The sequence below is a fragment of the Salvia hispanica genome, chromosome 1 (assembly GCF_029641045.1).
Source record: "Salvia hispanica isolate PSC_SH4W2 chromosome 1, Shi_PSC_v1, whole genome shotgun sequence".
NCBI lineage: Eukaryota > Viridiplantae > Streptophyta > Magnoliopsida > Lamiales > Lamiaceae > Salvia > Salvia hispanica.
In genome coordinates this window covers 25,436,179-25,453,977 of record NC_142692.1, presented here as the reverse complement: position 1 = coordinate 25,453,977, position 17,799 = coordinate 25,436,179, and the positions used below count along the sequence as shown (strand labels likewise).

Sequence of the window (17,799 nt, the reverse complement as noted above, 5' to 3'; positions counted from 1 at the left end):
ATCCATCTAAAGATTAAATAAAATGTCAAATCTTGGCGACCAAGAAAGTTTCAATAATATCTCTTGATTTAATAATTATGCCTTTATCTGCCAGCACGCAACTTCAACTTTGAATTTAAATCCACGCATTTTGTTCGTTATCATATAATATGAATTTTAATTTTCAAACGTTGAATCTACATTAATTAAAAATATGACAAATTGGTGATTTCCCTACCCAAAAAGATATACTAGTACATATCATAATTGATAATACAAATGGATTGGAGCCACCAGGCACCAGCTGTAGAGAATGAATTCAAAAATCAGAGTGACACCAGAATTTGAAGAGCAGTTTTGGGGGACCAATCAATTGAATGAATGAAGAAGAAGAAGCCCATAAACTGATATATATGAAATTATTGAAGTATTAACATTACTAAATGTGACCCACTCATCATGCTATCCTAATACAGAAAATAATGTCACTGTCACTCATTTTTCTAGTACATTCTTTAGCACTGATTATGCCAATATTTCACCTACCTAACACCCTTATATCCTGGCAACTTGAAATCACAAATCTTCACTACCTTTTTACAACATTTTGCTGAGTCACGTTTGTTAGTAAGAGATGGAAATTTGAAAGAATTTTGTATATATTCAAATACATTTATAGTATAATTAGGCTCGAATAATGAGGACTGAATATGTTAGCTGAGTTAAGCTAATGTGGCCCGCTAATAAATAAACCAAACTCAAACTTTTAAAGCTCGGTTCGATTATACCTAAAGAAATGAAGATACAAAGGAACAATGCCAAATAATTAAATGTGTTTGCCACAATGATCGTATTGATTCACATGTATGAATACATGCATGTGCCCAACCCGGACTTATATAGGCAAATTTTATTTCGAATCATACTTAAATTTAATTGGGTGCGACTATTACATACTACCAGTATTTTAGATTCATAGAATAAAAAAGTCATAATTCACTAAATTCAACTTTCATTTTGCTGATATTCTTTTTTCTTATTTTCTTAATGTTCGCATTCTTGCACTTGAGAGTGAAATTTTCAATTGGTGATGGTTCATTAAATCTTACTCATGACAATGACAAAATTGGCAGCTTGCATTATTTCAATATATGAACAACAAATTAAAACCACAACCATGAAAGTTTCCCTTCACATTACACAAATCCAATGGCTAAAACAAATCCAATATCTAAACACAAAACTACAGTTTCATCCAATGTTAAACACAATTCGGTATCTTCTCTCCGATTATCTCTACGACACTAGCAAATGTTCCCTTTAATTGTAATTCGAAAACCAAAATTGGAATTTGTTATTGAAGCCTATAAATATGCTATTGAATATGGTTCAAGTCTTGATAAGCGAATTACTTTTAAAAAATAAATTTTCTCAGTGAGTGACAAAACTAGTCCATCCCAAATAATCTTTTCTCGTAGCAAATTGCTAGGAAACCTGAAGATTTATGGACCAGTTTGGTGAAGAAAAAAAAGCAAAATGAGGAAAATGACTTCGCTTGATTTATATTCGTAGTTTAGGGGTCTCCAGCGATATTTTATCCAATGATCACAAAAATAAGATTCCAATAATTTAAGAATTATTTATTTAACTCACTCTTGAATATATAAGCTAGGTCAAGACAAGTAGTATAGTCTATAAAAAAAATAGGCTTAAGTATTGGTATTTAAACCATACCAATAGTATTCCCATAGTATTCACTTCTAAATTCTAATATTTGTTTAAGTTTATGATCTAATAGTCAAATTGGCACGCTTTCAAAAGTTACTGTAAAACAAAATGGATCCAAAAAAATTGTCAGAAGAAAAATTGAAGTGAAAGTGAAAATTGAATCGGGCATGTCAGTAAAAATTAAGGAAACCAAACAAAAGGGCCTCAATTGCCAAACCCAAGAAAAAAAATAATTGAGGGAGAGAGAACTAGTGCTATTATTAAACTAGAATACTCCAAGAAAAGATTGTCAGAAGAAAAAGAAAAAAAAAACTGGTTCTTTGAATTGAAAACAATACTCTACAAACAATCCCTTGAATTATTTGTATTTTTCTGAGCCTCCCACCATATTAACAATAATCTGAGATCTCATTCTGACACTAATCTATCAAGATTTTCTCTCTGCCAACAAAATTCCAAGAAAGAGTTTCTTTTCTTTTTGTTATCCAATCTGCGATCCAGGAACAAACTCTGTCACCATCAAACTTGTATGGGTTTTTCCAGCTAAGGCTGTTGTTGAAAGTTGGCACAAAAGCTATGGAAGGCCCCCAGGTTCAAGGTATGAAATTTGAGAGAGAGAGAGAGAACGCCACCCCAATCCATATTCTCTGCACTTCTCAGCTAAAAATTAACTCTTGCTTTATTGTCTCTGCAGAGACAGATTTTGAAGAGTAAATTCTGCCCATACCCTTTTGGTTTCCTTCAATTTGTATCTTGCATATTAATGGTGTCTAGCCCTTGTACGGCTGTTGGGTATAACACTTTTGCTATGCTTAATCTGGAGTTGAGGTCGGGATCGATGATGAACATGTTGTCTGCTGGCTGTTTTGGATGATATCTGTCTGTGTATTTATATGTTTAGGGTTTATTAATTTGTTGTGATTCTTTGTTAGATAGATCAATTGGACATGTAGGTTTTATATGTGTATTATTGTAAGTGTTGTGTTGTTGTATCAAGGAGTAGTTGAATAGAGTAAATGATGGTGAAGCCTTGTTGGAGACCATGTGTTGAGGGAGATGGGAGTGGGAGTAGGGATGATCCAGATGGTAGGGCTAATGGGCTGTGGTGGTATAAGGATCTTGGCCAACATGTTAGTGGAGACTTCTCAATGGCTGTGATTCAAGCCAACAATTTGTTGGAGGATCAGAGCCAGCTTGAATCAGGGCCACTGAGTTTGCTTGACTCGGGGCCTTGTGGTACCTTTGTCGGAGTTTATGATGGGCATGGAGGGCCGGAGACCTCCCGCTTTGTCAACCAGACCTTGTTCACCAATCTAAAGAGTAAGTCTCTCAAGAAACTTGTTTGTTTGCATCTTTAATTCCTTTTGTGAATGAGTCTTATTCATTGTTCATCATAAGATACCAATACAAAGGGGCAGAGAGAAGAGGTATAGGTTAAGATTGACACAAATGCACAACTTCTACCATATGTTAAGTTGCTGCATCCATTACTTCACTATAAGATTGATGCTTACTTTGTTGGTAAAAATGTGGCATGATAAAAAATAAAATAAAATAAAATAATAAAAAAAAAGAGTGGCATGATATGCATAAATCCAGTCTCAGGCTCTGAATTTTTTTGGTGGTACTTAATCCTTGTTTGCTTAAGCTCGTGCCACGAGTTGTTGATGACACGGTTTCTTTCCTGTTGCTAAAATGGCAATTACCCCTCCATTGAACTAGCTTGCCTTGATAATATAATGAAAGATGTAAAAAGTAAATAGGGAATTTGTATAAAGCAAAATACCTAAGTATGAATTTTATCCAGAAAAAAACATGTGCATAATCGTATCTTCTTAGATGTCAACTGTGTGTTCAAGTTATGTGACTGGTGTTGTTGGTGCAGGATTTGCCTCCGAGAGAGAGGAGGTATCTGCAGATGTAATTAGAAGGGCTTTCTTGGCAACGGAAGAGGAGTTTCTGTGTCTAGTAAGGCAGCAATGGTCTACAAATCCTCAAATGGCTTCAGTGGGGACATGCTGTTTGGTAGGGGTGATATGCAACGGGGTCCTTCATGTCGCCAATGCTGGAGACTCGCGAGCTGTCTTAGGCAGGGCAGATAAGAGTGGTAGAGGAGTAACCGCTGTTCAATTATCCACGGAGCACAATGCTAGCTTTGAATCAGTTAGAAACGAGCTACGGACCTTGCATCCTGATGATCCACATATTGTAGTTTCAAAGCACAAAGTGTGGCGTGTGAAGGGCATCATCCAGGTAAACCTTTGTATTTCCTCGTCTTTAATCCAATAATATGCGACTACCAAGATGATAATGGAGCTGGTTTTATTGCAACAGGTGTCAAGATCCATCGGCGACGCCTATCTTAAGAGGTGGGAGTTCAACAGAGAACCACTCTTGGACAAATTCAGGCTGCCTCGACGGTTCAGCAAGCCAATCCTCAGCGCAGAACCTTCGGTGCTCATACACAGGCTCAACCCTGAGGATCAATTTCTCATCTTCGCGTCAGATGGTTTGTGGGAGCACTTGAGCAACCAAGAGGCGGTAGATATTGTCGCCAGCAATCCCCGTAATGTAAGTCTCTCTGATTCTGCTAGGAAATGAAACCAAAGAGTTTGAAGTAGTTTTTCAAGCAGCTTATATGATTTTTATGTACAATGTTGTTGGACAGGGCATAGCTAGGCGACTGGTTGAATGCGCTCTTCGAAAAGCAGCCAAGAAGAGAGAGATGCGCTATGCAGACTTGAAGAAAATCGAACGAGGCGTGAGGAGGCATTTCCACGATGATATAACGGTTGTCGTCATTTTTATAGATCGTCAACCATCTATTGCTCGATCAACTCCTGTTGTTTCCATACGAGGGGGTGCTCGCCTTCCCAGCCGTGCAAATTCTTAATGTACCTGCCTCTTTATCTTTCGTTTTGAAAAGATAAAATGAAAGAAGGAATATAATGTTTTATTGAATCTCAGATGACTAGCTCATTTGGGAATTGGGATATTAACCATCGACTCAACAGATAGGTCATCGCATTTCATATCTTCATTTTAAATAAGTAATGACAACTTATAATGATTTTGAGATAATGATCAGAAATAACAATACCCTTATCAACATATTTAATTTCTCTAACTTTAATCTATGTCCATTTTCTTTATATTTTCATCTAAGTGACTAAACACACCCTTCTTAATTTCCATGCCCAAAAAAACACCTTATGAGACAATCTTGTAAGTTATTACGAGAAAGATATAGTTGGAAAAGGATAGTAAGAATTAATTCACAATCATTCAGATATTGTTTACAAATTCATTCACGACACTTTTCAGTTTGCATTAGCATAACGCATGTTGTATGTTTGAGAGGCTGAAATCATCCATAACAGAATCAGATGGTATGAAGAAAGAACTAGAAACATCCCTCTAGCAGACCAACCAAACTATTACAAGTTCACCAAGCATTCCATGCTAACTTGCGTTGCTAACTAGGAATTACTACCTGAAAGCAAAAGAAACCTTGCTAGCATTGCAAAGTAGTCGCAACAACTAATTCCTACACATTCACCTGGCATGACGGTGCATGATCGACAACCACAGACCACCTCCTGACTGGCATTCATCTCAAAGCACAAGCCAACCATTTCAAAAACACCATATGATAAGAAAATATTTATCAATCATTCAAATTTGAAAAAATAAAACTACCAAAACATCAAACAACCTAGAAGGTTTTAAATCATTTTGAAGTAAATCTATCAGATCAGATACTTCTAGGAAATTTTCGGGAAAAATAGCACAGAGTCAATAACATAGGAGAAGAAAAAAGGTGATGGTTTTAAACAACTGTTGAGTAAACCAGTATTAACCTTATCAAAAGTTGATAATTTTGAAAGATCTCTAAACAACAACTATTTGAAACGCAAATCATCAACCAAGATTTTATCAGTCACTTCCACATAAGCAAGCCACGGGTGGGCATATAGTACACTACAAGCACAATGCCAAGTTTGGGTAGCAAATATTCGATCAAACATAATCTAGCAAAACCTAACAAAAGACTTCTCATGGACCAACATGACCAAAATTTATGGGTACAACCTGTTGAACCAATATTTGTTATCCAGTTCATACAAAAGTACTCATGCATATCAATGCTTGTGGTTAGAGAACAAGATGCAGGTATGAACAGGAGAAAAAAGCATAAAATTACACAGAGCTACACATCTAAAAGACCTTTTAATGCATTTAATTTTTGAAATGGATGGCATGCCGATTCAGAAGCACTGACATAGAGGAGGTGGCTGTTGATTGTTGCAGGCATCACCAAGAACCCATAACAAAAGAAGTCCAAATTACAAAAAACAAAAATCATTTGTTAATCACAGATGGAATGCATGGCTATGCAAACAGGTGTTCATGTCAGGTTGTCAGTAAGAGGGCAGTAGGGGAGTTGAAGACGTTACTCTAACCTACGCATCCTGAAAAAAAGAGAATGATACATCAAATTCGGAAATGCCATAAAGAATAAGTAGCTGAGCTTTTAGGTTGACAGAAACTTAAAAACGAAGAATTATGAGGTTTGCAAAGATAAATGTCAGATGAATGTCTTACTATCAATTATAGACCAATGTTAATTTAGGTTCCTCCAACAGCCTTGCCAGATATTGCTTTCTTCTGACATGTTAAGCCCAGGAATGAGAAAAGGAACCAATAAATCTTATTACAAAAACACTTTCCATAACAATTATTATTATTTTAATAAGAAACATAGGCTCTCATTCATATATTTATAACTCACCACCTCAATATTTCCTTCTCCATTTGCCTTCGGGCTGGACTGAGGCTGCGAAAATCTACATTGCAGCAAAGTCCAACTCATTAAATTAACTCTAAAAAAATTCAACTCTTACAAGATTTTATAATGTTAGCACAACTTTCAATTTTGGGTACATTGAAAGTATCCTCTTCATCCACATTATAATAATGGGGTAAAAAAATGTTGCTATACCTGAGTGCCCTTGCTTTCTTTTTATCTTCCTCTACTGAATCAGTCACAGGAGTTGACCCAAACCTAGCAAGTCTAGCTTTTTTCTTAGCTTCCTCTTCAACCGATACAGGTTTGGTAATCCCAAACCTGATGAACAATTGAAATGGGTAAAATGAATTAATCCAATTAATCGCTCACTTAACAACAGCAACAACAAGAAAACACACACATAAGCACACAAGGGCAAAGAAGGCCCAAAACCTCTCTGCTCTAGCCTTCCTTTTCAGATCTTCTGATTTCTTTGACGAATCCAATCCATCAGCAGCAGAAGCTTTACCAAACCTGTTTAAAAGCAAGTGCTTAGATAAGCTTATCTGCAACCATATTCAGTGAGACAAAAAGTAACACAATATTTTTTCTAAAAGTCTAAACACTAACAATAATAACATCACTAGTTATAGCACCAAAAGAGCAGAATGGGGTATACAGAATAACCATCACAGCATACAAGATACCTGTACTGCTACACTCTGATTATCATTTAAAGCCAACTATAGATTGCAAGTTCAAAGTATAAACAACCAAATTAAAAGACTACATAATCGAGCCATAATGTTCTACTATAACTTAATCTCTAACTTAAAAAATTAAATGGTAATCCATAAATGATAATTAGGTCGCCGCAACTTCCCAGCACCGATTCATGGGCAAGAACTTGATGAGGTGCAATTTTCTCGAATTCACAACTCAAAACGCCAAATGTCGAGCCATGACCCTTACCGACTTACCGTAAACACAAGATACAGGTCGAAGTTACATGGAGTAATACACAACCAATTAGTGGAGGCAACATTATATACCTCTCGGCTCGAGAATTGCGCTTCTCCTCTTCCGAAAGGTTTACCGGCATCCCAAACCGCTCCGCGCGCTTCATCTTCTTCTGAATATCCGTGGCCGCATCGCCTCCATCTACGTCGCTGGTTTTCACAGCCGCCGCATCCGGAGTCTCCTTTGTTTGGTCGCCTGGAAGTTCAGGAAGTTGGTGAGTCAATGAGGCATCTTCAACGGGCGATGGCGCTAAATTGAGGTCGGTGGTGGTTTTAGGGTTTTCGACTTTAGATGCCGTCGCGGTGGCCATTGGAGAGAGAGATTGGAAATCTTGAGGGTGAAGGAATTGAATAGGGGCTCAAAATCGTAGGACCAGATAAAATAGAATATGTATATACTCCTCCTACGATACAATATTTATTCTAGGGAAATTGGTCTCTAAAGCCATGAACTTTGCCTAAAATTTGGTATTTCCCATGAACTTTGAAATTGGTATATAATATCACAAACTTTGCATTTTGTTTGGTATTTCCCACGGCATGTCTATTACTATATTTGACTAACTTACGAGGCTTTTTCATTATACTTCACACAATTAAATCAACGTGATTTTCAACGTAACTTTTTATCCTACATGTTATGAACTTAAAAAGTGGTTCAAAATATTATAAAACATATCACGGTTGCCTACGTTAAATAAGATTTTGATGAAAATATCTTATTTGAGTGAGTTTGGGAAATACCAAACAAAATGCAAAGTTTGTGATATTATATACCAATTTCAAAGTTTATGGGAAATACCAAATTTTAGGTAAAGTTCATGATTTTAGAGACTAATTTCCCTTTATTCTATTGGAGAGATAATTAGAGCATCCGCAACGATGCCTCGTTGCTGTCTCGGTCTCGTCTCGACGAGACGAGATGTCTCGACGCCCGACGCGTCCCGGTGAGGCAAGCCTCGAGCTGGCGAGACACGCGCCCGGCGCCACGTGGCGCGCGCGGGCGGCTGGCGTGACGTCCACTCGCCGACCCGCGAGTGGGCGTCGGATTTATGATGTCATAATTCAATTTTTTTTATAAAAAAAACAGATTTTTCAAAAAAAAAAAATTAAAAAAAAAACGGTAATATGACCATTGAACGGTCATATTTTTAATTTTTTTTTTTTTTATATTCTATATATACTCTTCTCCATTCTCCATTTTACACACAAACACACATCTCTCTTTCTTTTCTCTCCAATCACTTCTATAAAATCATTCCTTTATTTTTTTCTTCTCCCAAATTTAATCAATTATGGATCCATTTGAGCAAATGCGTCGAATAATAGAAGAATCGCTAGAAGAAGATCGACGTAGGGAGGAGGAAGCCGTCGCGCCTCCTAGGCGACGTCGGACATACATCCACCATAACCGGGAGGAAGCCGCCGCAAGGTTGGAACGTGATTACTTCAGTCCGAACCCGGTGTGGGGAGATATCTATTTCCGTCGCCGTTTCCGTATGTCACGCCCGCTATTTTTGCATATCGCGAGTACATTGGCGGCACGGGAAGAGTTCTTCAGAGAAGGGTTCGACGTTGTTGACCGTCCTAGCCACACGACGCTCCAGAAATGTATTACGGCGATCCGTCAGCTTGCTACTGGACAAACGGCGGATGCGTTCGACGAATACCTGCACGTCGGAGAATCCACTGGGCGACTTTGTTTGTTGAACTTCTGCAAAGGCGTCCGGGCAGCCTTCACCGCCAGAATTTCTGAAGAAGCCAACCACCGCAGATTGTCAGTTTCTGCTCCGTCTTCACGAACAAGTGCACGGATTCCTGAGGATGCTCGGGAGTGTCGATTGCATGCATTGGCAATGGAAGAATTGTCTTGTGGCGTTGAGGGGGTCATACAAGAGCGGCCACAAAGGCACCCACCTCACCGTTATACTCGAGGCCGTCGCCGACTACCGGCTATGGATTTGGCATGCGTATTTCGGGGTCCCCGGCTCGAACAACGACGTCAACGTGCTCAACAACTCCGACCTCTTCGCTGAAGTTCTGAATGGTAAAGCGCCGGCCATCAATTTCGTCGCTAACAATCGCCAGTATAAAATGAGGTACTATCTTGTCGACGGCATCTATCCGAAGTGGCCAACCTTCGTGAAGACGTTCAACAGGCCTACGGACGAAAAGCTGTCTCTTTTTGCGCAGAAGCAAGAGTCTGCTCGCAAGGATGTGGAGAGAGCGTTCGGGGTTCTCCAAGCTCGATGGAACATTATCAAAGCCCCGGCTCGACAGTGGTTTATGGAGAATATGGTCGACATCATGTATACGTGCATAATCTTGCACAACATGATTGTCGCCGACGAAGGACCTGAGGCGGGAAATTGGTTCGACCCTGAAACCCCGGGAAGCTCAACCGCAAGTAGTCCGCCTCGAACGGGAGTGCATCCGTCTTTGCAAGAGCGGTTGTCTATTCGGGCAAGGACACGTGATTCTACCGCCCACGCCCAACTCCAGGAGGATCTAATGGAGCACATTTGGGCAAAATTTGGCAACCGTTAGATGATCGTCACTAGAGAACTCCTTCTTCTGCTTATTTGCCTCCATTTTTTTTTATTTGAGTTTAAGTGTGCAATTTGTAATTTCTAGTTTTTTAATTATGTCTTTTTTATTTTTTTAGGTATTTAAATTGTAATTTTATTTTATTTATAATGAAGTGTGTTTTTTATTAATTGAATTTGTTGGAATTCAAAATAAAAAATGAAATTGAATGAATAGTTAAGAGATGGTTAAGAGATGGAGGGATGCAGGTGTTGTCTCTTAGTTAAGAGATGAGCTGAAAAGTACAATGGGCCCCATGAATAGTAAAGAGATGAGACGGTTAAGAGACGGATAAGAGATAGTGTTGCGGATACCCTTAGCTTCAAAATCAATCTCATTTTTGGTTTTTTTTCAAAAAAAATTATCTTAGATTTATACTAAATCAAAACTTAAAAGTTTTTCAAATTTTGTGAATAAAAAAAATATAATATAAAAAATAATTAAGTTTGAATTTAGTATAAATGGTTGAAGTAAAAATTTAATATGACATTTGCATTCAAATGAGTTTGAGTTTAGTATAAATAGTTGGAGATACTCTTAAGCTATGACCATTGAGTTCTTAGTATATCACTAAAGTGGAATATAGTAATACTTCTAAATAAAGAATTTCATATTCAACACCGTATTTTATGCAGTACTTTAATTATTAGTTAAATGGAGATAATAAAGTAGAGAAAATGATGTTTTTATCTTAATAATGAGTCACTTTGAATAACAAGGAGAAAGTATTAACTTTAAAGACGAATGATGATTACATGATCAATAGTAGATGTGTCACATTGTTTGAGGTGTTTAGAGCATACGCAATGGGGCGTCCTATAGCCCGCCCTATAGGATGACACCCTATCCTCCGCCACATCAATATTTTATCTTCCATCCCATCTCCATGCAATGGGACGCCCTATAGCTCGTTCTATAATTTTAACTTCTATTTTATATTTTTATTTTATTTTTTATGTCTACAAATATATCAATTAGCAAGAATAAATATAAAAACACTACAAATTAAAGGCAAATCTTATTGTCAGTATTTATTATTTATTTTTTATATTTTATGCTTGCAAATATGGAAAATTGTCGGAAATCATTATTGAATTTAGAAAGAATTTGAGACGAGGAAGAGAGTGGAGTGAAATGTATGAAATGAAGTATAAAAATTAGTGATATATATAGAAGAACATTAAAAAAAAAGAAAAAAAAAAGAAAATGTGTGCATCGTCCGGACCTATCCTCCTTACCCCCACAATGGGGAGGAGGATAGGCCGAAGGATGCAAAAAATAGTTCATCGTCCGCGGACGATGCATAGGGCGCGGAGGAAGGAGATCGCATATGGCGTGGGGCTGCAGTGGAGGACGATAGCCCGCCCGATGCTCTTACTAAAAAATGTAGTAGTACAACTATTTAGGTAGTTGTCATTTTTTTGTGATAAAATTTTTCAGAAAAAAAAAACCCGCGATAGAAACATTAACGTAGCAACTAGCAACTGAAGTTACACATCACTTGTCTACATGTCAATAAACATCTGATATGTAACTTAGAAGTGTTAGCTTACTCGATTTATCACATTGTTTAGTATACTTGTTTTCATCAAATCGTTAAAAGATTATGTCTCAAAGTTTTTGTCAAAGCTTGAAAGATGAACACCGGTTAGCAGAATTCACGGAATCCACACTCTTGCACCACCAAATTGCAGACATTGTGCTTCCATCTTCGTTACTCGCTTTTTTTAGTAGGTGTGAAAATAGATCTCGACGGCACAACTAAAATTAGAGTGAGTTTTGTTTTTTGTTAGGACAAGGTGGTAATAACCGGAGAGGATCTCCTGCTCCACTTCTTATCCATCTCTCACAATCAAATAAAATAATCCATCTACACTTATTAAAATTGCTCATAGTTATAATATTATTTTATTTGATTGTGCGAGGTGGATGAGGAGTGGAGCAGAGATCCTTTTCGGATAATAACACCAAACCCTAGGGATAAATTTGTCATGTTCGGTCTAAATACATAATCTAACATAAATCTAGCAGTGTGTGGTGCATCACAGTGGACTGTGGTGGAAAATCAACTAGTTGTCTAGCTCATTGGCGGGCGCAGTGTGGGATCAGAGGCATCCCATTCCATCATAGCCTCACCTCCACAACACCACACTTCTGTTCTTCACCCTAACTGCAGAAAAAAAATAAAGAAAAAAGAGGAACGAATTTTCGAGCCATGAAATTGGCTTCCACAATGCACACCAGTTCAATCCAAATCCATTTTAATTTGGATTTCAATCTGCTTAAATCATCCCCAGTCAATTGCCCTAAGAACGTCGCCAGTAGGTTTATTCTTCGACGCTCTCGCCCCCATTTCTCAGGTTTAATCTCAAGCATGCATTTTTATGTGAAATGATTCTCTGTCACATTGGATGTTGTTGGTGACTTTTACCTGTTCTATTGGAATAATTTCAGGTGGATGTTGTTGTGGTGGAAAGTACCATTTAACATCAGCGATCTCAGAAGGTGTTCTGAGCAGCAAGGCCCCAAGAAGACTTAATGCGAAAAAATATTCGACAATTACTTGTGCAAGGAAGACCGAGCATGAGGAGAAAGCTTCTATTTCGCGAGATGATACAGGTGAACTTTCGGGAGTTTTCTGTGTATGTGTGTGTTGATCTGCTTTCCGAGATGAATTTAGTTTCTCTTATACTAGTATATATATGCAGCATCATGTTGTTAATCTGTCTGAATACTTAATAGTGATTCAATTTTGTTCTAAAATTAGAACTGGCTGGAGAAAAATGATTATACGCATCTTTTTGTTATGTGTATGTGTGTTGATCTGCTCATTGAGAGTTTTTTGCATATAAAAGTGTCCCGATTACTGTACTTTGCATCATTTATGGTGGCTTTGCTTGATGCAATATCTTGTGGATCTTAATTACAGACTGAAAGACAATAGGTTGTAAAATTTTGCAGCTTTCATGTGTGGAAGTGCATGCATAGACGATTATGCTGATTTGTTATTTTTTAACTGAAATTGGTCCCGTATATTGCAGCTCATGATGTATCTAGATATCAGTCATCCAATGGCATGGGTGACCGTGAGGATTCATGTGATGATGTCTCCCGTGCTGATGCTGAAGAAACGATTTTGAGGACTGATTATGCTTCATCTCTAAGAACTGTGGGCTTGTGTGTATGTGTTTCCTGACTGTAATTCTGGCTATGCTTAAGTTGACTTATATCCGTGAATAAGGTGAATTGAAGTCTATTTAGTAACCTTTGTTGTAGGTGTTCTCGGCTGTGGTATTTGGTGTTGGTGTTGGTTTGAAAGATGGAGTTGGAAAGGCATCTGAGTTTTTTGCTGGGTATGATTACTGACCTTCTAGTGGCACACCTGTTCTTTTGGTTCTATGCAAGTTCTTCACATGGGCAGTAATAAACATTAATATTGTTCCCTTTTGGTAATCTATATTCTGTTTTACATATGCTCCAAACATGGCCTTGTTATCAGAGAATTTGGCTTATATGGAGTAGCTGAAAGTTCAATTATCTCCGTGCACAAGCTCATATACAATTGAAATATTTTATTAACTTATTCTTCTCATACTTGTTTCATAATTACATTTCATCTTCTGTATGTTTTTTTCTTTTACAGCTGGGTTGTTTTAATCTTTCAGAAGGATGACACATGATAATTTTTTAATGTCCTCAGTGTTTGAGTATAATTTCCCGTGCACAAATGCTGTATTGTGTTTTTGCATTTCTGTTGATGACTTAATGCTTGACTATGTTTAGGTATCTACTGGAGCAGAGTTTATCTGTGGATAATCTGTTTGTATTTGTCCTAATATTCAAGTATTTCAGAGTGCCGATCAATTATCAGGTCTAGCACCATAGTCCTATTAAGACATTTGACCTTTTCTTTAGAAGATAATTGGATGTAGCATACTTACCTGGTTTTGTGTTGGTTGATGGTTCAATATGCTTACTGAAAATAGAACCGCGTGCTTTCTTATGGTATTGCTGGTGCTGTAATCTTCCGATTGTCATTGATACTTCTTGGGACAGCAACACTTCAGGTCAGTTGTAAACTTCAGTGTATATGCTTGCTAAAATTAGAGGACTAAATGCATGAATAATGTATCAGTATCTCTATCTTCAATGCCATTCAAAAAAAATTTCTTCTGCTTTCTTCTAATTATTGAGTTGCTTTCTCTTGTCTTTTAGAGATTTGAAGCTGTAAATCTATTTCTGGCAGCAATACTCCTCTATTCCTCATTCAAGGTACCATCCGCTCTGGTTCATGGACCACCATTGTGTCAGTATTCATGTTTTTTTCTCTTTCCAAAAATTGTTCCAAAACTGATTAGCAATCAGAGATTGCATTTGAATATAATTATGCACATAGATGGATTTGAATCATATCATTTGGAGGCTGCCGTGAAGAGAACTTCCTTATTACCTTCTCTGGTAGTCTAGCCTAATTCTTTCACCTTTTGATACCTTTGAATGAAATTCAGAAAGACTTTCTCCACAAATTGTGAAGTTCTATTGTCCTGTGTCTCAGTAAAAATCATAGGATAATATCTTATCATGCTGCCATACAACTTTAAGTTTCTTTTGGAATCCCCCTGATTCTCAGCGATATCAGGTAGCTGCAGCAAGATGGGTCTAATCGACTTGATGGATATATACATTTGTTGTTTGACCATGCGCAGTGGCCACTCTATGGCCCTCCCTGGAACCATTGCAACTAAAACAAATATCCGCTACATTCCATGAATAGCATGAAATTAGATTTCATTTTCTGTGGATATATGTGATTGCCTATCTGCTGCATTCCTGCATTACTAGCATGTTGTAGAACGGTTCCTATGCTTAATCATATATCTTTTGATTGCTTATATTATTAACTTGACAGTCACTTATTAGGTTTTCTTGGTGCTGCTCTCTTATTCTGGTTATATTTATCTTTTCAGCTATTTGGTGAGGATGATGAAGATAGCGATCTTTCAGATAATATCATTGTGAAGACATGCAAGAAGTTCATCCCTGTAACTTGTAATGTTCCTCATCCACCTTCCTTCCTATTCTTCTGGAAAATTATTTGTCGTAAAAGCACCAGGCACATGCCTGATTCCCGAGCTCACCTTATACATTTCTGGGAGTGCTTGCGTGAAGATCCTTTTTCATTTTTATTTTTTTCCTGTTTTGGCATGGTGTAAAATTTGATTATATTTTTATAGAAGTGTAGGTTAGTGCTTGATTTGGAGCTTGATATCATATCATTAATTTATGTCTGTTTATGGCTTTGCTTACCCCATATCATCTAGAAACTTAACTCATAGCTCACTACTGGCATTTGGTTCTGATCCCATCATACAACCTGCCCCCACCCCCCTCATCTTGTTCTTGTTTGGCAGCTGAACACTGCCTAGCACCATCTATGATTTCTTTTATTTTAATGAGTTAATAACTCTTACTCCTTCCACATGTCTAATCTGCAGCTGACTATGATGGAAATCGATTTTTTACTATCCAGGATGGCATCTGGAAAGTATGTTCTCAATTCACCATCTCACTGTAACTAATGTGACCTCACCTCATGTTGAGACATTTCTCCACTTGATGCATGAAATTTTGGGCACAAGCCTTTTCTAATTTCAATTAAGTCCCTGGACTCTCTCCTGAATATCTCCAAATTCCAACAGTTGCAAATGGGACCTAAAAGCTGTATTATGTGTTTCACGTTTTCAGCATCCCATGCACATAAATTCTTTAAGAAATTGATTTCTAGCTTCGTTTCTAACAGGAGTCAAACATTTTGGACAGGCTACACCTTTGCTTCTGACAGTAGCAGTTATTGAACTCAGCGACATTGCATTTGCTGTAGGTGTCCTATTCCTCAACTATCCGAAATGCACATTTGGAAGCTAAAAGATCACTGGTGTTTCATTGTCATATTTTTTTTCTTGTCAGGTGGACTCTATACCAGCAGTTTTTGGTGTCACCCGCGATCCCTTCATAGTTTTTTCATCTAACTTCTTTGCCATATTAGGTACTACTTGTCCGTCTGTGTCCCTTCCTTATTGTGTGCAGTTGTATTAAAAAAAATTATCATGTTAAGGCATTATTGTCTATGTTGATTAAACCAGGAATTTGAGGTAGTTTTTTGAAACCTGAAAGTAAGAAATATGAAACTTTAAGTTATAGTAGTATTGAATCTTAAAATTAAGCTATACAAGTTTTAGATGGAATCCTAAAAGGTTGGATGACATTAAAAATAAATTAGTTTAGATGTCGTTTTTTGAAATAACCATGATAACTTTTTCCTGGACTAACTGGCATACGAACCTGGTTTGATGTGCAACGGTTCTGGACAGGAACTAACTTCATCAGAATTTTGTTTGGCTTGTAGGCTTAAGGTCCTATTATACACTCATCTCAGAAGGCATGGCAGATTTGGAGTATTTGCAGGTGAATTTTTGCTTTCTTGGTTTAAGATTAGGTTGTTTATCATGGTTTGAACCTTTGAGGCTGTACACTCCATTTCACTCCACGGTCATAGGTTTAGTTTTTGTTACGAGTACCATTTTTTTGATATGATCGAAAGTTTATAACATGACATTTGGTCTTCATAAGCTACTTTTATTACGTACTAATGTCATTGCCAAATTTCTGCCAATCAGCCTGCTATTGGGGTGGTTTTAGGATTCATCGGGTGCAAAATGATACTAGAATTCTTTGGTGAGTGTTTACTATTGAAATAAGCTCAGCTCATGAATATCTGTAGTCTCGTTTAATGTATGTATTTCATTCCGACTTCTCTCCAGGTTTGCATATATCTACTGAGGTTTCCCTGGGACTGGTTGCCACATCTCTCACGAGTGGCGTCTTGCTGAGTTTACTGAAGAAGTCAGACTCGGAAACGACAGAGTGAGAAGCCGATGATGAACTCACTACCCGCCATTGACTCTTTCATTACGTGATTATAATAACTTCTTCTGTCGACCAACTAAATATGTATTCTTATTTGAATAATGATATCACGAAATAAAGCTCCAGGCCAGAATTTAATGCAATTGCTTTATAACGCTTTATACTTATTCGTTGCAAGTCTTTTGGGGAGAGAAAGTAGGACTTTTTTATGGATTTATTCATTAATTGCACCTCTTTAAATTCATTATTTACTTCTATGCACACAAGTCTTGCACAAAAATGCCACAACTCAATTCAAACCACACTCAAAATTGCCCTAACACGTCAATTATTAATCTCAGACCTTTTAACTTTCAAGGTTCGGAACATAATTTGATTGAATGACGCAGTGATTACAGTTGAGATTGTTATTTAAATTATAGTTGCATTGAACCTCATTATAACGAATGTTCACACTTTCACCATTTTGCCCATACACTTGCACACTTTCAAGTTGAAAGTTTGTTGGTTTTGAAATTTACACAGCAGTCAATCAACTACGTGTTTGATCCTAAACTGCATATTATACACAAACTCAAATAAATTTTGCAATTGATTTATGTTGATTTGATCGATTATTATCTGTGCGCAAAATTCACTCGATTAATTCATAAAAGTATTAGCCTCATCTTCGTATCGATTGTGCGCAAAACTCATCTCTTTGTAATCTTAGAAGCAAGCACGATTGCTTCTACTTTTAACTCACAAATTTGCTATCGTAATGTAAGACAT

At 37.3% G+C, this 17,799-nt stretch overlaps 3 protein-coding genes across 6 annotated transcripts; 2 read left to right on the top strand and 1 right to left on the bottom strand.

Annotated features, from left to right (window-relative positions):
* Positions 1–1,975: 1,975 nt before the first annotated feature.
* On the top strand, positions 1,976–4,706 carry LOC125223393 (putative protein phosphatase 2C 48). Its single transcript, XM_048126523.2, has 5 exons — positions 1,976–2,305; positions 2,402–3,027; positions 3,593–3,960; positions 4,042–4,278; positions 4,376–4,706. Exons 2-5 carry the CDS (start codon positions 2,724–2,726, stop codon positions 4,598–4,600), a joined length of 1,134 nt encoding a protein of 377 aa, XP_047982480.2. The 5' UTR covers positions 1,976–2,305; positions 2,402–2,723; the 3' UTR covers positions 4,601–4,706.
* A 393-nt stretch (positions 4,707–5,099) lies between these two features.
* MOS11 (Protein MODIFIER OF SNC1 11) lies at positions 5,100–7,900 on the bottom strand. Of its 4 annotated transcripts, none has more exons than XM_048126040.2 (6): positions 7,549–7,900; positions 6,950–7,030; positions 6,710–6,835; positions 6,500–6,554; positions 6,313–6,375; positions 5,100–6,179 (listed from the first exon to the last, which is right to left on the bottom strand). In XM_048126040.2, the coding sequence occupies exons 1-5, from the start codon at positions 7,824–7,826 to the stop codon at positions 6,337–6,339; spliced, it is 579 nt and encodes a 192-aa protein (XP_047981997.1). In that variant the 5' UTR covers positions 7,827–7,900; the 3' UTR covers positions 5,100–6,179; positions 6,313–6,336. The 4 variants fall into 4 exon arrangements, with proteins under 4 accessions (XP_047981997.1, XP_047981999.1, XP_047982000.1 ...); XM_048126042.2 differs by having other exon boundaries at positions 6,503–6,554; XM_048126043.2 differs by lacking the exon at positions 6,313–6,375.
* A 4,247-nt stretch (positions 7,901–12,147) lies between these two features.
* On the top strand, positions 12,148–17,195 carry PDE149 (integral membrane TerC family protein). Its single transcript, XM_048125062.2, has 14 exons — positions 12,148–12,461; positions 12,556–12,720; positions 13,143–13,282; positions 13,378–13,454; positions 13,885–13,972; positions 14,088–14,168; positions 14,317–14,373; positions 15,069–15,150; positions 15,597–15,646; positions 15,922–15,978; positions 16,069–16,147; positions 16,508–16,566; positions 16,779–16,836; positions 16,923–17,195. The coding sequence occupies exons 1-14, from the start codon at positions 12,317–12,319 to the stop codon at positions 17,027–17,029; spliced, it is 1,245 nt and encodes a 414-aa protein (XP_047981019.1). The 5' UTR covers positions 12,148–12,316; the 3' UTR covers positions 17,030–17,195.
* The last annotated feature ends 604 nt before the right edge of the window (positions 17,196–17,799 follow it).

Excerpts from the sequence above, each read along its gene's own strand:
- LOC125223393 (XM_048126523.2), top strand. The coding sequence starts at position 2,724 with ATGATGGTGAAGCCTTGTTGGAGACCATGTGTTGAGGGAGATGGGAGT. Across the intron at positions 3,028-3,592 it reads CTTGTTCACCAATCTAAAGA|GATTTGCCTCCGAGAGAGAG; the intron begins GTAAGTCTCTCA and ends TTGTTGGTGCAG. Across the intron at positions 3,961-4,041 it reads GTGTGAAGGGCATCATCCAG|GTGTCAAGATCCATCGGCGA; the intron begins GTAAACCTTTGT and ends TTATTGCAACAG.
- MOS11 (XM_048126040.2), bottom strand. The coding sequence starts at position 7,826 with ATGGCCACCGCGACGGCATCTAAAGTCGAAAACCCTAAAACCACCACC. Across the intron at positions 7,031-7,548 it reads CGCAATTCTCGAGCCGAGAG|GTTTGGTAAAGCTTCTGCTG; the intron begins GTATATAATGTT and ends GCTTTTAAACAG. Across the intron at positions 6,555-6,709 it reads AAGAAAGCAAGGGCACTCAG|ATTTTCGCAGCCTCAGTCCA; the intron begins GTATAGCAACAT and ends GCTGCAATGTAG.
- PDE149 (XM_048125062.2), top strand. The coding sequence starts at position 12,317 with ATGAAATTGGCTTCCACAATGCACACCAGTTCAATCCAAATCCATTTT. Across the intron at positions 12,721-13,142 it reads TATTTCGCGAGATGATACAG|CTCATGATGTATCTAGATAT; the intron begins GTGAACTTTCGG and ends CGTATATTGCAG. Across the intron at positions 13,283-13,377 it reads TAAGAACTGTGGGCTTGTGT|GTGTTCTCGGCTGTGGTATT; the intron begins GTATGTGTTTCC and ends CCTTTGTTGTAG.